Raw genomic sequence first — 15,156 nt, forward strand, 5'->3', positions numbered from 1 at the left:
TGTCAGGCCAGCAAAGCACTGGATTCAATGAAAGTGGGCCAGGAAATAAACATCTGTTGGCCATTCATCAGGATTGCAACTTGTTGACACTTGACATGTAGATGAGATTATCTGAAATGTATCTTGATCATTCAATATGGGAGGGAAACATAAGATTTTAGTAATGAATGGCCAACTCTTAATTTTTCTAGTCTCTACGTGTGTCTCAACTCTAAGGAGTAAAAGCCAAAGATCACAGACCTCAGAACAAATCTGACAATTTATTGAATACTTGAATTGCTGATTCATATTATTGCTCAATTGCTAAAACAATTACTGTTTCCGCTTCTCACAGCTTTCATCAGCAAGTGTCTCATGTTTACAAAAAGGCTTCTCATGGGCCAGGACTCGATCAGTTACGAATTCATAGCATTCTCCAATCCATCCTTTAGTTTTGATAATCGACACATTATTAAGACCACTTCTTGCTCAGTAGTTTTGATACGGTTAAGTCTGTACCGCCAAATCCATCCATGACAGCCTTCGCGGAGGGAAATTCTGCTCTGGCAGTAAAGCTGGGAGACACAGATTTTTAGTAAGATAACATGAACCCGAATCATGGTTGAAATAAGCCATGTACATGAGAGGCAAAGGCAGTTTACCTGCTTCGAACAACTACGCATGGCATGCCAATGCGCTCTGCTGCAAGGACACCAGGTTGGCTGCCCGCAACAAGAATGCAGTTTCGTACGTCGCATCCAACGTATTCAGACCCAGCTCGCAGAGCCGCTATTACCTTCTCAGAGCTGACAATGGTGACTAGGCAGTGAAATTTAGATAATATTCTAGGCAATGAAAATCAGATAATATTCTTCCAGGGAGGTACAGTGTTAGAAATAACCTTTCAGACACTGTGATGTCAACGCTAAGCTTTAGGATCGATGCAACCTCTTCTGCAATCCTCTGCTTCTCTGCGGAAGCTGTTGCAACAGAACATTTGGAATTAACTTCAAATGGTCCTTGAACTGAAACAAAAATGAACGAGGCTGCAATTTTTTCATTCAGCAATACTTACCAGCCTTTTGGGCTTCCCTGATAAGTTGCTCATCCAAACTGGATGTGACTCCTTTACCAAGAACAAGTTGCCCGTAGAAGCTTCCTTCAACCTCATCTTTTCCAACAATCTTTATTTTTGATGTTCTTTCAGGACCCAACTTTTTAACTATGGATCTAGAGTCAAATAGAAAAGGAATGAGAACAAAATATCTTGACAAATTACAGCATTTCCATCAATTAGTTTGAGATAAATAACAAGAGTAGACAGTAGATATTTTTTTATACAAACTGTACCTTGAAATATTTTCTCCATTCCTCCCATATGCAGCCAATATGGCGACAGGGATACCCTGACTAAGTGCATCATCAATGAACCTTCGAATGATTTCATACACAGAATCAGACACATGGCAACTTAAAGTTCAAGATAGAGTCATTCATATCCTATGGCAAGCGCAGAGTATTTAAGAGAGGCAAACGCTGTTCAGAAAAATACATAAGATCAAAATAAGGACAAAAATAATTTGCTTATAAATGCTCATGAATTGATGAAATCAAAGCATGCAGCATGTGTATCAGAACACACAGAAACTTTTATTTGAAATGCTATGACTTCTGTTCCTTCTTTTAGATATCAACAAATGGCCCACATGATCACTTAGTTAAATGGTCCTGTAATTCTTGCAAAAGTTTAAGGATGAGAAAAATGAACGACAGTGCATACGTCTATAGAGACTGCTTATTACAATTTACAAGTAATTGACTGGTGTCTGCAGCTCAGGCAGGGTATATGGACAAGCAACATTCTAAGGGCCTCAACTCCTTGTTCATGCTGATAGCATGGAAAATCAGGAAGGCTCGCATCTTCCAAAGCAAAGAACGCAACAGTCGCTCAAGTAGTCTGTGATATTGGTGAGGTGATCAGGCTATAGGCCCAAGACAGAGCAAAAAGACATGGTGAACTCAGCTCTGCTGTAGTTCCCACATCAGGAGATGCTATTTCAGTCTAGATCACAACTACTCTTCTTTTCCGGTAGTTCTTTTCTTAGCATAAGTCAGTAGTTTGAACCATGTGCCAGTGAGCGCTTCGGCGGATCATGTTGTAACAATTTTTATTCTGCTTCCCTTAATGAAAAAGATATGCAGCTCTCTTGCGTATTCTCGAAAAAAAGAAAGATTGAAGTCTTACGTTTCAACTCCAGGCCGCAGTGGTAAGCTACCAGAAGCTGAGAATTCTTCCAAAGCTTTCAACTAGAACAAGAGAATGATGCTCAAAGAAGTCAATATAACAATATTTATAATGAAAATGGGTGAAAGAGAAGGAACACTAGTCCATTTTGATATCAAATTCAAGATCCTGATTAATCAGGTTGATTGAAATCAGGTTCAAACTTAGAAATTAGTGCCAGGAAATGGTGGATAAAAACTAGCGCATAGAACAGGAATTAAGCGAAGTAACCCTGCTTTCAGGTTATATCCAAACATTCTGTTTTCTAACTGCCAGCCAGCTGCACTGGATAAAAATTAGTTTGTTCTCCATTCCTTAGTAGAATCATACATGGATAATATGCACAAAAGAAATTGAGATCCTTGGCTGAATGCAATTGGCATATATAAAAGTTAGGTGAAATCAGGAGTCCAGTGATGAGGAAAAGGATCAGAAAACACTACCAGCAAGGTACAACTCAAGCTAACTTCTGTCAAGGCCTGATATATCATAAAGTGGCCAGGTAATGCTTGATATGCTTACCTTTTCACGAAGAACACTTTTCATAAATGATCCTTTCTCACTAGTCGGCAAAGATGTAGGCCAGCCAATCTGTGTCAAGTCAGAGGAAGGGGTTAAATTCCAAAAATGAAATGCATCAGCAGATGCAATTACTCAGATCCACAAAGCTATATTACACAACAAGTATTTTGTCACATGGGAGGAACAATTATTTTTAAATGAAATTTGGCTACAAGCTACAGAAATTGAAAGAATTCGCTTAGATGTTCTGTTTTCCCCCAATGTCTTTAAGCAAATGTAGCTGACTTGCGATGTAGTGTAGCCAGATTTGCTAATTCCTACAAGACCAAAAAGCATACTAGGGGAAGAAATAGACCATACCCTGTCAAAGAATAATGCCAGCATCCTTTCCTCATCACCACGAGCTTTCCTAGAAAACAATGTAGCTTTAGGAAAATAATAATCAACATAAAGAGAAAAGGAAACACCTCCGTCCAGTCCAGTCCAAACTAAGAGGTTAGACAAAAGGGGACAACACAGCAAGGGAACACAATCCAATCTGTAATGCCAAGAGCTAACCCAGTGTTGAAGGAGAGGCAGGACATGTGATTGACGACGCTAGAGAACTTAATACGCACCTGACCAAATCAGTATATATTGGCTCTGTCCAATTTGCACAATCTAGCCCGAGACTTTGAAACGCTGGTGGAATAAAATATTAATATGTATTAGAATCAAGACAGGCAAGAACTATGCACAATTGTGCAGCTAGACTTCTATTCTGCTAGATCCCTTCATTGTTTATCTACTTTATTTGCTATTTTGTATTTCAACCTCAGCATGGCATGGCATAGATTAAAGAAAAATAAAGTGCTACAAAGAGTAATAGAACTTGATAAGGACATGAAGCATAGAAAGATTTATATGTCTCGCACCTACATTGAAAGCCTGACGATTGCCGAAACGGTAGACATCTGCAAGAACTCTGCGGAACAGAAACATGAAATGCTCAATCAGAAACAGTAATTCTTCTGATATCAGCAATGCAAAGGAAAGCAAGAAAAGGCATCACTATTCACTACTCCGTAATAGGCTAATAGCTCAAAAGAAAACTCAGTAGTATTTGTTCAACAACAAAGCATGGTTCAGCTAGATCGATACAAAATGGAGAATGGATTCTCACAGAAATAATCAGATACAAAATTACTTAATTGTGGCACTTGTCTCAGCGAATTATCTGAGGACACGTTACTCTCACTAATTCCTGCCACTGTCTACATCTGCACAGTTATTCTAAATTTGAACATTTCTAATCCCAGTAACCGCTCTAGCTTCAGCAACTACCTTGCTCTACAAGCAGAAAAGGCACTCCTTTTTTGGGATAAAAACAAGGGGAAATTGGAATTCACGAACTGAGCAGTAGAAAGACTGGATTTTTATGGCCCCTCACCCCTCCACCTCCACAAGCAAGCCGATGCTCGGCGGTACCGAGGTCTCCGATGACGAGGAGGAGCACCGGAGCGGCGGCGCCGGGAGCCGGCGGCCGGAACTCGGGGCGACGGCGGCGCGGAGCGGAGGAGATGCAGAGGCGGCCGAGGAGGTCGGAACGGAAGCAGGGGCCTTAGCTGTCTCCGGAGAGGCTGGTGCCGGCGGGGACGCCCGGAGCGGGACGCGCCGAGCGGCAGCTGCGGCTGCAGCGGCGGCCATGACGGGCGAGGTGGGCGAGTGGACCGGCGGCGGCGAGCTATCCGGCGCAGGGAGAGGACAGGGACACTGATGATTGGTCGGTACACCACGTGGGCGTGTGGGCCCAGGCACAGATGATGGCAGTTCTAATCACACAGCGGCTAAGCTAACAAAAGATCATCTTTGAGTGACGGGTTATCTCTTATCGCTTTCGAAGCACTTATTTACGGGCGGCGCCGTATCAGCCCATTTCTTTCGCCCGATACATCCCTTCTTCCTCCGTCTCATTTTGCTTTTTCAAAGAACGACGCAAAAGATAGTGCGTGTTTTATTAATATAGCAGAAAATATAAGATTAGAGGCTATAGACAGGAAAAGGAAAAGAAAAGGAAAAAAAAAGACTCATCCAGTTAGTTTGGGATATCAACGCGGGTCACCACTCAACTCAAAACCAGCACATCCGACCGGTTGGGACGTCAACGCGGCCTCCCCACTCCACTCACCAAGGCGGCATCCACCAACAAGGCAACAATCATGCTCATCAATTTGCCGAAATCTCCGAGCGTGGTCCTACGTCGATAGGGAACCGATAGGAGTAGACTGCACCGCATCGAGAAGGCCACCGCCATGCGGGACCCTCCGCCGTAGTGCCGCTACAACACCATACTCCAACTGATGGAGTGATACCACCGAATCCGAATATCTCACAGGTTGCCTCGCAGTCACCACCACGAGAACATGACGCATGGGGGCCTCGCTACAACCATCGTTGGACTCCACCTCGCTCTCATCGCCTCGAAGAAACACCGTGCGCGAGGGCCTTGCCTCACCCGCCGTGGTACTCCATGTCACGAATCTGTTTCTTTTATTGCCGTCAGAGTGATAAGCAATGCTGCTCCGTTTCACCAAATCTCCATCAAACAACCAAAACCGCCGCCGCAGGTCGACTTCGCCTCGTTGCTTCACCCGTGCAAAAGCCTCCGCGGTCAAGACAGCAAACCGAGAAGTCGCATGCATCGCTTTTTGACGATGTACCGCACCGGATAGCCTAGCCAAGCTGATCAACCCGCTGAGGTCCGCTGCAAGCCTAATTGTCCCACGCTGTCGTTGCCGCAAGTGCCATCCTCCGACGTAGTCCCACACCGCTCTGACCGTTGCCAGGCAATACCAGCCGCCGCAGTCCGCTGCAAGCAGCCAAAGCCGACAACCATGTAACAACCCCTGACCGCTGCCATACCTACGATCGCCTCCACATGGCCTTAGCAACACCTGTCTAGCTTTCCACACGACCGAAATGCTGCCACCAGCTGCGGCCGCCAATGACCAATGGACCAACAATGTCATTAACCAAGATGGGTCTCTATAAACAATGCCTCCAAAGAGAGCATGATGCCAATGGTGCCGCCGGCGCTTGTCCAGGGTCTGGATAGGGTTTCCAACCAGAGAACTCTGTGCAGTAGGGTTGTAGCTCCGAAGTGACGCCCCCAACGGGTAGAACAACGCCCTAGGGCGCCGTAGTCAACTCCACTACCAAACGCTAGCGAGGGCTTTCGCCTTGAGCATCCCAACCCTCACCACACGCTCATAGTTTGACATTCCCAAACCACGGTCATAGCAGCCCAAACTGGGGCGGTGTCACCACCGCACACCAATGTGACCACGCCGCCATGCCTCCACCTCCGCTTGCTCGCCGCCACATCCACTCCTTGCAGCCTCCTCCACGTCGCGCGAGCCCCCATCAATGCTCAGCCGCCTTCCGCTCCCGTTGCCACCTCCGCAACTCCTTAGCCGAGGAGAGGTGGCCCGATGACGCCTGCAGCCTCACCTCGGTGCCACCAGCGCACCCCTATGCCAGGTGTCCTTGCCACGCCTCCATGGCATCACTGGGACACCTCGCACATGGCACCCCGGCTGCGGCACCACGCTGCCACCGTTGAGGCATAGAAGCCGTTGTGCCCCGGCTTGTTGCTCGCCCCACTTGCCCGCCCTCGCACAATCTCACGCCGGACTGGTCGCACTCCGTCTGCCACCGTTGACCGATCCACTCCTTTCCCCGCACAGCGCCACCTCACCTCTGCGCTCGGGGCCAGCCTCCGCGAGCTGGTCAACCACACGGCGGATTGGATGCCATCCCCTGGGCCGCCTGCATCCGCGTGGCTGCTACCCTCATTCTCGCAGCTCACCGCCCCTGCCTCAAATCCCCTCCCACGCAACCCGTCGCCCCAACCTGCAGCTCGCCGCCCCCGCCACAAATCCCCTCCCACGCAGCCCATTGCTGGCCGCGCAATCGCTCCCGCCAGACACGAGCGAGCGGTGGCCACTTGCGCCGGTCACTTTTGCAACTCGTGGTGGAGTTCCAGCACCGCTGCCCAAGGGGGGTGTGAGCGCCACCACGCCCCGCGCTCACCCTCAGCTGTTGCCGCAGAGGAGCCACCGCCGCCAGGTCCTAGGCCCACCGAGACGCCGGACTTGAGGCCAGGACGGCCGCCTACCCACCGCCATGACCCGCAGATCCATCCCCAGGGGCGCCGGATCCGGTCCCTGAAATGCCAGATCCGCCAGCCTGGGGCGCCGCCGCCACCTCTGTAGCCCCACGCCACCGCACCCAAAGTCTGTGCCGGTCCCCGGCTGGTCACCGCCTTCCTAGCAGGCACTCGGGCTTCCGGTGCACTGCTCTGAGGGTGGTGAGGTGGGGAGGAGGTCAGGAGGGGCGGTGGTGGCGGTGGAGCCACCCATGTCGCCTCCAGGGAGACGACGTGGGGCGGTTAGCACATGTCTCATTTTGCTTTTGAGAAAAAGTATCTATTTTTTTTATATGGAAGAACATTTGGATTGTCTAGACAACAATATCATGGATATCTAGATGTATATTTGGGAATGGGACAGGAAGATTCGAGGCTACACTCGAATATGCATGGATTTACATTATCTATTATCTAGCTCACCACACTGGGTGTTGTTGGTTTTCGCCATGTGAAGACTTGGTCTGCTACAGACGGATGATGTTGGTATTGGCGTTGCTTCCTCCTTGGAGGCATCATCTTGCATGACATTCACACTCTACCTCAGTTGGTTCTCTTTGTTAGGCAATACGTGATGTGCATGTTTTCATGGTGTCTTTCTCTCTTGCAGGTACGAGCCATCTTAGGTCGTGATTAGTGTGGTGGTGATGGTGTAGTTTTCTTTTCTGTTGTTGTGTTTGTGTTTTGCTTGTTGCCAGGGTGGTGGTTCTTGTAACTTTGCACTTTAGGTGGGTTTCTCCTAAAATTGCATCTTTGTAATTCTCTTCTTCTTAATGAAAACGTGTTCAACATGTATTTAAAAAAATTGTACAAGTTTAGTTTTAAGTTAGAAGTTTGAAACTGTGACAACATTCACGTGCAATGGCTCCATTCACAGGCAACTTCTGTAGACCGTAATTAAACAAACAATACCTGCAATGTTCCATCAAAAAGGAGTTTTATTAGCTGAGGTATGCTCAATTTCGCCACGTGGAATTATGGCCTCATTTTGTGAAGTGATTTTGGATTAAATGCCGAATTGCTAATTTCAGCAAGGGAGAAACTAACTCCAGTTATTTGGGGTTCCAAAGTGAATCGGACACATTTCGAAGCATAATGAGGAGTTGAGGGAGGACTGATCTAGAGCAAACTATATACCCAATATGGTGAGACGTCAAACCACTGTACAAGCGACATAGGGTTGGTACGTAGAAGAGCTGCATATTTTTGTATTAAGAAGAAATTAAGTGATAAAATGTTTTTACAACACGGACCATCCATGCACACGCACATGGTTGAGGACGAGGAGCCGTATTTACAACGAGGGTAGGTAAAGTTAAGTGCTATTACTAATGCCAAAGCCATGCAAAGCTAGTGAATAGTGATCCGTATTTAATTCCAAGTAGGTTGCATCTATCTGTTAGATCTCCATGATCCTTCCGAGCTCGTCCCAGGTGCTACCACTTTCTCTCAAGGTCGTCAGCTCGCTCCACCCTGACGTCGATGCTGGCAACGAAGGAGCTCCCATCATCAATCCTGATGTTGCTGCTGCTGTTGTTATGGCCGATGACACGCCATGGAAACCATGCAACAGGAACGGCTGGTTGTGGTCAGTGGCGCCATAAGCCTCCTTCGTCTCTGACGAATCGAAGTCGAAGCTGCTCGCCATCGCCACGGAAATCCTGTGCTGATGGAGATAGTGGTAGTCATAGTAATATTGCAACTGCTGTTGCTGCTGCTGATGGCTTCGTTCGCTGCTGTGTTCTTGTTTCAGCTGCTGTTGCTGGCACCTCCTATTGTACGACGACATGTTCCTCTTGAAGATCCGGCATATCGTCCATATTTCCTGTGATTAGAGATGAACAAAAAGAATTAAATAGTGTTTCAGTTTATCTGAATTATTGTGTTTGAGAGTTACAGGGTTGATCTGTGAATTATTAGCACTGACTGCATCTTGGAGCTCGGCCGCCGCCGCCGCCGCCGACGCCGCCGTCGAGGGGAGGCGGAACTCGTGCATCATCCAGTCGGTCTTGGTGCCCCTGCCGGCGCTGCCGCGGTAGTAGACGAGGGACTTCTTGAGCCCGAGGCACTCGCCGCCGCCGCCGTGGATGGGCTTGTCGATGCCGGTGGCCTTCCAGAAGCCGGAGCTGGTGACGCGGTTGGGCCGGATACTGTTCCTGTACTTGCGTCCACGCAGGCAGAAGAAGTACCTGTCTTTGTCTCCTGATGCACCCTGCACCACCCCATGCCGAGCTTCATCTGCATGCATGTTCATGCATACCTCCACACAGTCAGCTCCGATCGATCTCCATGCATGCTAGCTTCCATCTTGAGCAATCAAAGAAGAACACACTGTGACTGTGACATGAATTGAACATACTTGGAAGATCCCAGGGGTCATGCTTGTAGATGTCGATCTCCTTGATGATGTCAATACTGAACCCCTTCTTCTCCACCTTCCTCGCGAGGTAGAAGCCCACGAGCTCCTGGTCCGTCGGGTGGAACCGGAACCCCGGGAACACCAAGTCATCCTCTTCGTTTTCGACTTCTTCGGCTCCGCCGCCTGTCTTCTTGATCCTTTCCAACAATGGCTTCTCCTCCTCCATGGCTGGCTTCATCAGGAGCTTGTTCTTGCTTCTAGGGCTAAGATAGCTGCTTTACATGCCATACATGGTGATGATGGTGGCCAAATGGAGGCTGTGTACGGACTTGGTTAATCGCTGTATTAATATGTTTGGATGGCCTGGCCCTTATTGTAAAATGAGTGGTCATACGTTGAATTGAAGACAGCCAAAGATTAAGATGTGAGAAATTTTTGCCCAGGTCCAAGTCAATGGAACTTTGGCCTTATACGTTGAACTTTCTCATTTCATTTCCTGCACAAATTAGAGGAAGCAATTAAGCAATTATTTAACCTAATCTACTTTACAAACTTCTAAAGACTCAAATTTTTGACTTAGAACGCATCATATAGTGATGCCTTTTTTAATGGTTGAGGACTCGTTCTGATTTTTTGAGCTAGGAATCTATTTCAGAAGATGGTTTGATTTTTCTTTTGTAATCTTTCCGTTCCAAATTATAAGTCATTCTAACTTTCTTGGAGCGTCAAACAATTTTACGTTTGACCAAAATTATAGAGAGGATCACAAAATTTTATGGCACCGAATAGATATATACTATGAAAATATATTTAATGAAGAAACTAATAGTACTTATTTGGTATCATGAATGTTAGTACTTTATTGTATAAATTTGGTCAAACTTGAGATGTTTTGACTCTCTAAAAATAACTTATAATTTGGAATGGAGGGAGTATGGTTAAGCATATCAATACTATGTTGTGTTGTGCCAAGTCAAGGCAGAGGTCGTCATGCCCTTTGACTCGGTAGGAGTGTGATTGATTTGTCTAAGCTAGCCCTTTTAATTTTGCAGGGTGAATTATCTGCTATCCTTTTTTCTTTTATTACCACAAACGAGGGTGAGTGGTATTTTTCCCCTCAAATTGGACCCTTTTGCTTGTTTGCAAATTAAATTTTGGATCTGAATGGTAACTACTATCAGATTTTGGAATACATTTGCTACATTTTTGTTAACTGTTGTAATTTCTCTCTGTCCGGTAGTTGTCGCGATTTGAGACCGCGGTTGTCTCTTCAAATTAACAGGAAAAAATAGTTTCAGGAAGAAAAGCTCCGGGTGTAAAAGCTAAACCGTGCGTAGATATTTTTTTCTACTGAGAAAAGGGTTGATCACAAAATTTCGTCGACAGTTAAATTTTTAATGCCGTTTATGTTGGGTGGAAAGGGATGTGCGGATTTGTCTCATATTAAAGTGTAACTTACATTTTGAGCCACAAAACTTGGAGAAGCTTCGGATTAGGTAAGAAAATCAGTCCCCCTTTGCTACTTGTACTGCTAGAGCTGAAGAATCTCAAAGCATTCATACGACACAAAACTCTGGCCATCAAATTTTTAGTCACTGCAAGGAAAGTGACACACCTACACATGTTGCTTCAAAATAACTCCATATCCATCCAAGCAAAGAAAAAAGATGCTAAATATTTCCAGGTTTGGAAAAGTGTGATGGTTGAGTCCACCATTTTCAGCCTGGATGAAAAATGCAGTCAGCAGCTGTGGATTTGTAAGAGGGAAACAATTTTTGTAACCTGACACTTGGCACTCGTAGTTATCCAGGAAATTTTGGCATAAAGAAAAATCTGAGTCCCTCTTTTGTTTGATAATGGTTAAGAAAACATTTAGGACCCACAAATTGACCTCTCCAGACTCTAGACTGAATTGTTGCTTGTATGGATAGCAGGGCGCGACTTTCTTACAATGAGTACATCATATGTTTTACGGCGTAACACTGTCCTGGTTGTTTAAGATAATTCCGTTAAAAAAGATCCGGTCTATTTTCTGCAATAAAAACTATGAATTTCCGAGAAAAATATCCTTATAAAACTCTCATGTGCTCCCACAAGTTCTAACACCTCTATTGTCTGTCACTCAGTTTCATCAAACATAAGCTTTTTCTCGTTCTCTTTGTTGGTGGTGTTTCTATTTTGATCCTGGATTCTACTGATTTTTCATCCTTCTTGTAATGGGAAGCCATGTAATCTCCACTTATTTTTGGGTATACATCTTGCAGTGCACATGATTTCCTTTTTGAAGTATCTTACTTATATATTCTGCTCTCTTTGAAACAATTAGAAACAATTATTTAGGCTATTCGAGTTGAACTAAGCTGGCTCTATATCCTGCAATCATACAATTCTGGAACTTTTTTTTTCCAATCTTTAGTTTTTAGAGATTTTTTAATAGTAGGCATTCGTCCTGATCCTGATTATAATCAGACTATCGCAACTGTTTCTTTCACAAGGTATCTTCCAATTAGTTGAGTCTCTTTAACTTCCTTTGTTTTGTTATTTTTCTGTAGCACTGTCTAAACTACAATGCAAGTAATAGATGAATTCTCAGTTGATGGCAACTGGTGAAAAATCATTTTTCATGTCCTATAACTGGATGCGAAAGTTATCATGGCCTCTAGAGTCCATTTTCAGCTAAGAATGATGAGTTTAAAATTCAATTCAATGCTAAATTTTGGTCCCTATATCTTCTTTTTTATGAAGTAGTTGAAGTGCTCAACTACCAAATTTATTCAAACTTTGATGTCTTTTTCGATCAAACTATTCAAATGATGCCACATAATAGCAACAATGATGATCCAAAAGGAACCAAGATTTTCTGTTGAACACACATTCCATCTCTGAAGACTGTAGAGATAAGTAACTCGTAGGTCCTACCTTTCTGAAGCTCTGATGCATGCCATGAAGTTGTCAACAAAGATAAAAAGGCAAGATGGTCAGAGCAAATATAATCAGATACATTTTGGTGCTGTCAAAAGAGTTGATGTCACTGCATGCGTGCAGTAGATCCATCGTGATAATTTACTATTGAATTAAGGAAAGCAGGGCTGTTTAACTTCATGCGTCATGAAACCTGATAAGATCACTCATGCTAACCAAAGTGATCGATCTCGTCTTCTTCTTCCTCTGCTTCACCTCCAAAGTCAGCATATTCTGCTGCATGCTCTAGCAGAAGAAATCCAGATCAAAGTAGGTCGAGTGAAATTTTTTTTCCATCTCCAACCTTGCCGAAGCGACCGAACATTCAGACACAATCAAAAGGTCTTTTCTCAGAAGTCTACATGACTCCATGTTGGCTGCTGCCTGTGCAGTACAGGGACTAGAAAACTGTGAGCACAGCAGAGTGTTTTGTTACTGAACTCCATCAGTTTTCGTGTTTGACGGTGATGGCGTTCATACTGCGTTGAAACTTGAAACTGAGAACATGACATACTCAAGTACAAGCACAACAGAGCACTTGATCAGGATACAACAAAGCCACAATAAGCTGCCGCAACTTGCAAGAGTCAAAAACGCCCCCGGCATAATACAGTAGCCTGAAATCTTCATCTTAGAGCATGGGGTTTCAGTGTCCTTGAAGGCAGTCGTTCAGGTGTAAAAAACACCTGATATTTCAGTAAAACATCGCTGCCGGTAGAAACAACAATGTCCCCTTGTCTCCTAGATTAGATAAAAAAAACTCTTCCCTAGAACATTATTGCTAATATAACTTGGAATAGTCTGAGAGAAGACGCATGCATCTCAGTATCATTGATAGACTCAGTTGGTCTGTTACTTTCTTTGGACCTTAAAGTATTGACAAGTCCTGTGCAATCTTCCCAAGCGTTGACTAAATCCGTTGGCTGCTGAAACAATCTTCTTATGGGAAGTAGTATTGTTCAGGCTTAAGGAATGAGGAATCTGGCTGTTCATACCAAAAAAAGCGATGAACAATTCCACTTCCATTTTGTGTTTTTTGTCCACACAACCTGGCATATCTTCATTCTGATTCAGTGTAGTGGCAGTGATGCTAATGAATGGATTTCCTTTGCTCTCTCAAAATTCATCAGAATGAATGCTCTGTTTGCACATATTGTGGTTTTGCAAGTGTCCCCAAACCTATCACTCGAGCTGACCAACCAACGTGGTGCTGCCCTCGTGTCCTTCGGGGATGGATCATACATGTGGGGATGGATCATACATCAGCGATGGACTCTTCGGAGAAGATCAGGAAAACAACTCTGAATTCTCTGCTACACTGAACGCGCTTGTCTGAATTCGAAGCTGAATTGCCATCACAGCAGGAACTTGAGACTGATTTTTTATGCTGAGGAATCTCCGGTTAATCTGCCGACGGCAACCAAATCAGAACAGCCATTGGGCCTCCCGCAAATTTCGCATAATAAGCTTCAATGGATGAGAAATTTCGGTTGATGCTCTGCTGCTTTCAGTTGTCTGTTGCGTTGATGAAAATGCTGCGTGTTTCAGAGTTCAGGCATCAGCAAAATGGAGTCTGCTGACAATGAACTGGAAAACCAATCTTCTTTAGATAATGGCAAGTCAATAGAAGCGGCTTCATCTCAAGAAAAAAAAGAACATGCCGACTCTACGACCTACGCACCCAGGCACTGGTTGCAAAATGCATACCTACATTTTCACACAACGAGCACACTAGTTAACGACTCAAAAAAGTCCCCGGTATAATATAATAGCCTGAAATCTTCATCTTTGAGCTGAAGCTAATTTTGTCAGAAACATGGGGTTTCAGTGTGCTAGGCAGCAGACCAGTGAGGCAGTGAGGCAGTCGTTCAGATGTAAAATTGAGCATGTGATGCTTCAGTAAGACATCTGATTGACAGGTCCTGTGCAAGAGTTGACTAAATCCGTTGGCGGCTGAAACCATCTTCGTCTTATGGGAAGTATCGTTCAGGCTTAGGAATGGCGAATTTTCAACGGAGCACAAGCTAAACAGCCCAGCCGGCTGGTTTCTGAAATCGTCGAGCAGGCTCAGCTTTGGTGCAGCGCAGGTGCCACACACCTATCCTTGCTGGGTTGGCCAGTATCAGCAGGAGGACCACATCCTTAGTCGACCTGCCTCCTGTTTGCTGTTGATTAGTTGTTCATTTCATTACGTAATCATTGATGCAAAGTTGTTTCGTGTGCGTACGCCCAGTTAGCCCGCGTTGTAACCTTAAACTATCTCTTCTTTCTTCTTAATACAAAGATACGCAGCTCTCTTGCATGTTCTTTTTCAAAAGAAATGGTGAATCTGGTTGTTCATACCAGACAAGCGATGAATAATTCCACTTCGATTCAGAAATGATATGTTGCTCAGGTCAACTCAATGGAGCGATCTCCTTTACTTCTGCCATTGCTCACTGCAGTGTCAAATTGTCAATGACAACGCAAGGTAGTGTCAAATTCAGAGCCCTCTAATGAAGAGAGAGTATGTCTGCATTAAGTGTCTACAATTTTTTTTAGCAGAAAGAACTGTGGCTCTGTATGTTCTTTTATTGCATCCCTGGTATATCTTCATTCTGATTCAGTGTAGTGGCAGTAATGAATCGGTTTTCTTCGCTCTCTCAAAATTCGTCAGAATGAATGCTCTATCTGTTTGCAGAGCCCTTTTACGGTACATAATACTACTACTTAGTATATATAGTATATATAAGATCTAAATGTTCATGATTATGGATGATTTAGTAATTATTAAATGTGAAAAGTGATATTTTAAACGAAATGGCCTGTTTGCATATATGAGGTTTTGCAAGTGCCCAAACCTCATCACTCATGCTGACAAACCAA

General features: G+C 44.7%; 2 protein-coding genes across 5 annotated transcripts; both read right to left on the reverse strand.

Moving 5' to 3' along the window:
• Window positions 1-237: 237 nt before the first annotated feature.
• LOC101766206 (CBBY-like protein) lies at window positions 238-4,614 on the reverse strand. 4 transcript variants are annotated; one of them, XM_022825514.1, is made up of 11 exons: window positions 4,215-4,604; window positions 3,700-3,749; window positions 3,344-3,466; window positions 3,146-3,189; window positions 2,786-2,854; window positions 2,225-2,286; window positions 1,330-1,410; window positions 1,055-1,209; window positions 881-959; window positions 642-785; window positions 238-554 (listed from the first exon to the last, which is right to left on the reverse strand). In XM_022825514.1, the coding sequence occupies exons 1-11, from the start codon at window positions 4,469-4,471 to the stop codon at window positions 452-454; spliced, it is 1,167 nt and encodes a 388-aa protein (XP_022681249.1). In that variant the 5' UTR covers window positions 4,472-4,604; the 3' UTR covers window positions 238-451. The 4 variants fall into 4 exon arrangements, with proteins under 4 accessions (XP_022681249.1, XP_004963273.1, XP_022681251.1 ...); XM_004963216.3 differs by having other exon boundaries at window positions 3,146-3,194; window positions 3,403-3,466; window positions 4,215-4,601; XM_022825516.1 differs by having other exon boundaries at window positions 3,146-3,194; window positions 3,403-3,466; window positions 3,704-3,749; window positions 4,215-4,302.
• Window positions 4,615-8,370: 3,756 nt separating this feature from the next.
• On the reverse strand, window positions 8,371-9,556 carry LOC101759183 (transcription factor JUNGBRUNNEN 1). The gene is made up of 3 exons (XM_014804884.1): window positions 9,331-9,556; window positions 8,869-9,209; window positions 8,371-8,796 (listed from the first exon to the last, which is right to left on the reverse strand). The coding sequence occupies exons 1-3, from the start codon at window positions 9,554-9,556 to the stop codon at window positions 8,371-8,373; spliced, it is 993 nt and encodes a 330-aa protein (XP_014660370.1).
• Window positions 9,557-15,156: the final 5,600 nt, after the last annotated feature.

This window comes from Setaria italica, chromosome III (genome assembly GCF_000263155.2).
Source record: "Setaria italica strain Yugu1 chromosome III, Setaria_italica_v2.0, whole genome shotgun sequence".
In the NCBI taxonomy this organism is placed as follows: Eukaryota; Viridiplantae; Streptophyta; class Magnoliopsida; order Poales; family Poaceae; genus Setaria; species Setaria italica.

Excerpts from the sequence above, each read along its gene's own strand:
- LOC101759183 (XM_014804884.1), bottom strand. The coding sequence starts at position 9,556 with ATGGAGGAGGAGAAGCCATTGTTGGAAAGGATCAAGAAGACAGGCGGC. Across the intron at positions 9,210-9,330 it reads TGACCCCTGGGATCTTCCAA|ATGAAGCTCGGCATGGGGTG; the intron begins GTATGTTCAATT and ends ACATGCATGCAG. Across the intron at positions 8,797-8,868 it reads ATAATTCACAGATCAACCCT|GAAATATGGACGATATGCCG; the intron begins GTAACTCTCAAA and ends CTCTAATCACAG.
- LOC101766206 (XM_022825514.1), bottom strand. The coding sequence starts at position 4,471 with ATGGCCGCCGCTGCAGCCGCAGCTGCCGCTCGGCGCGTCCCGCTCCGG. Across the intron at positions 786-880 it reads GACATCACAGTGTCTGAAAG|CTCTGAGAAGGTAATAGCGG; the intron begins GTTATTTCTAAC and ends CACCATTGTCAG. Across the intron at positions 555-641 it reads TGCGTAGTTGTTCGAAGCAG|CTTTACTGCCAGAGCAGAAT; the intron begins GTAAACTGCCTT and ends TGTGTCTCCCAG.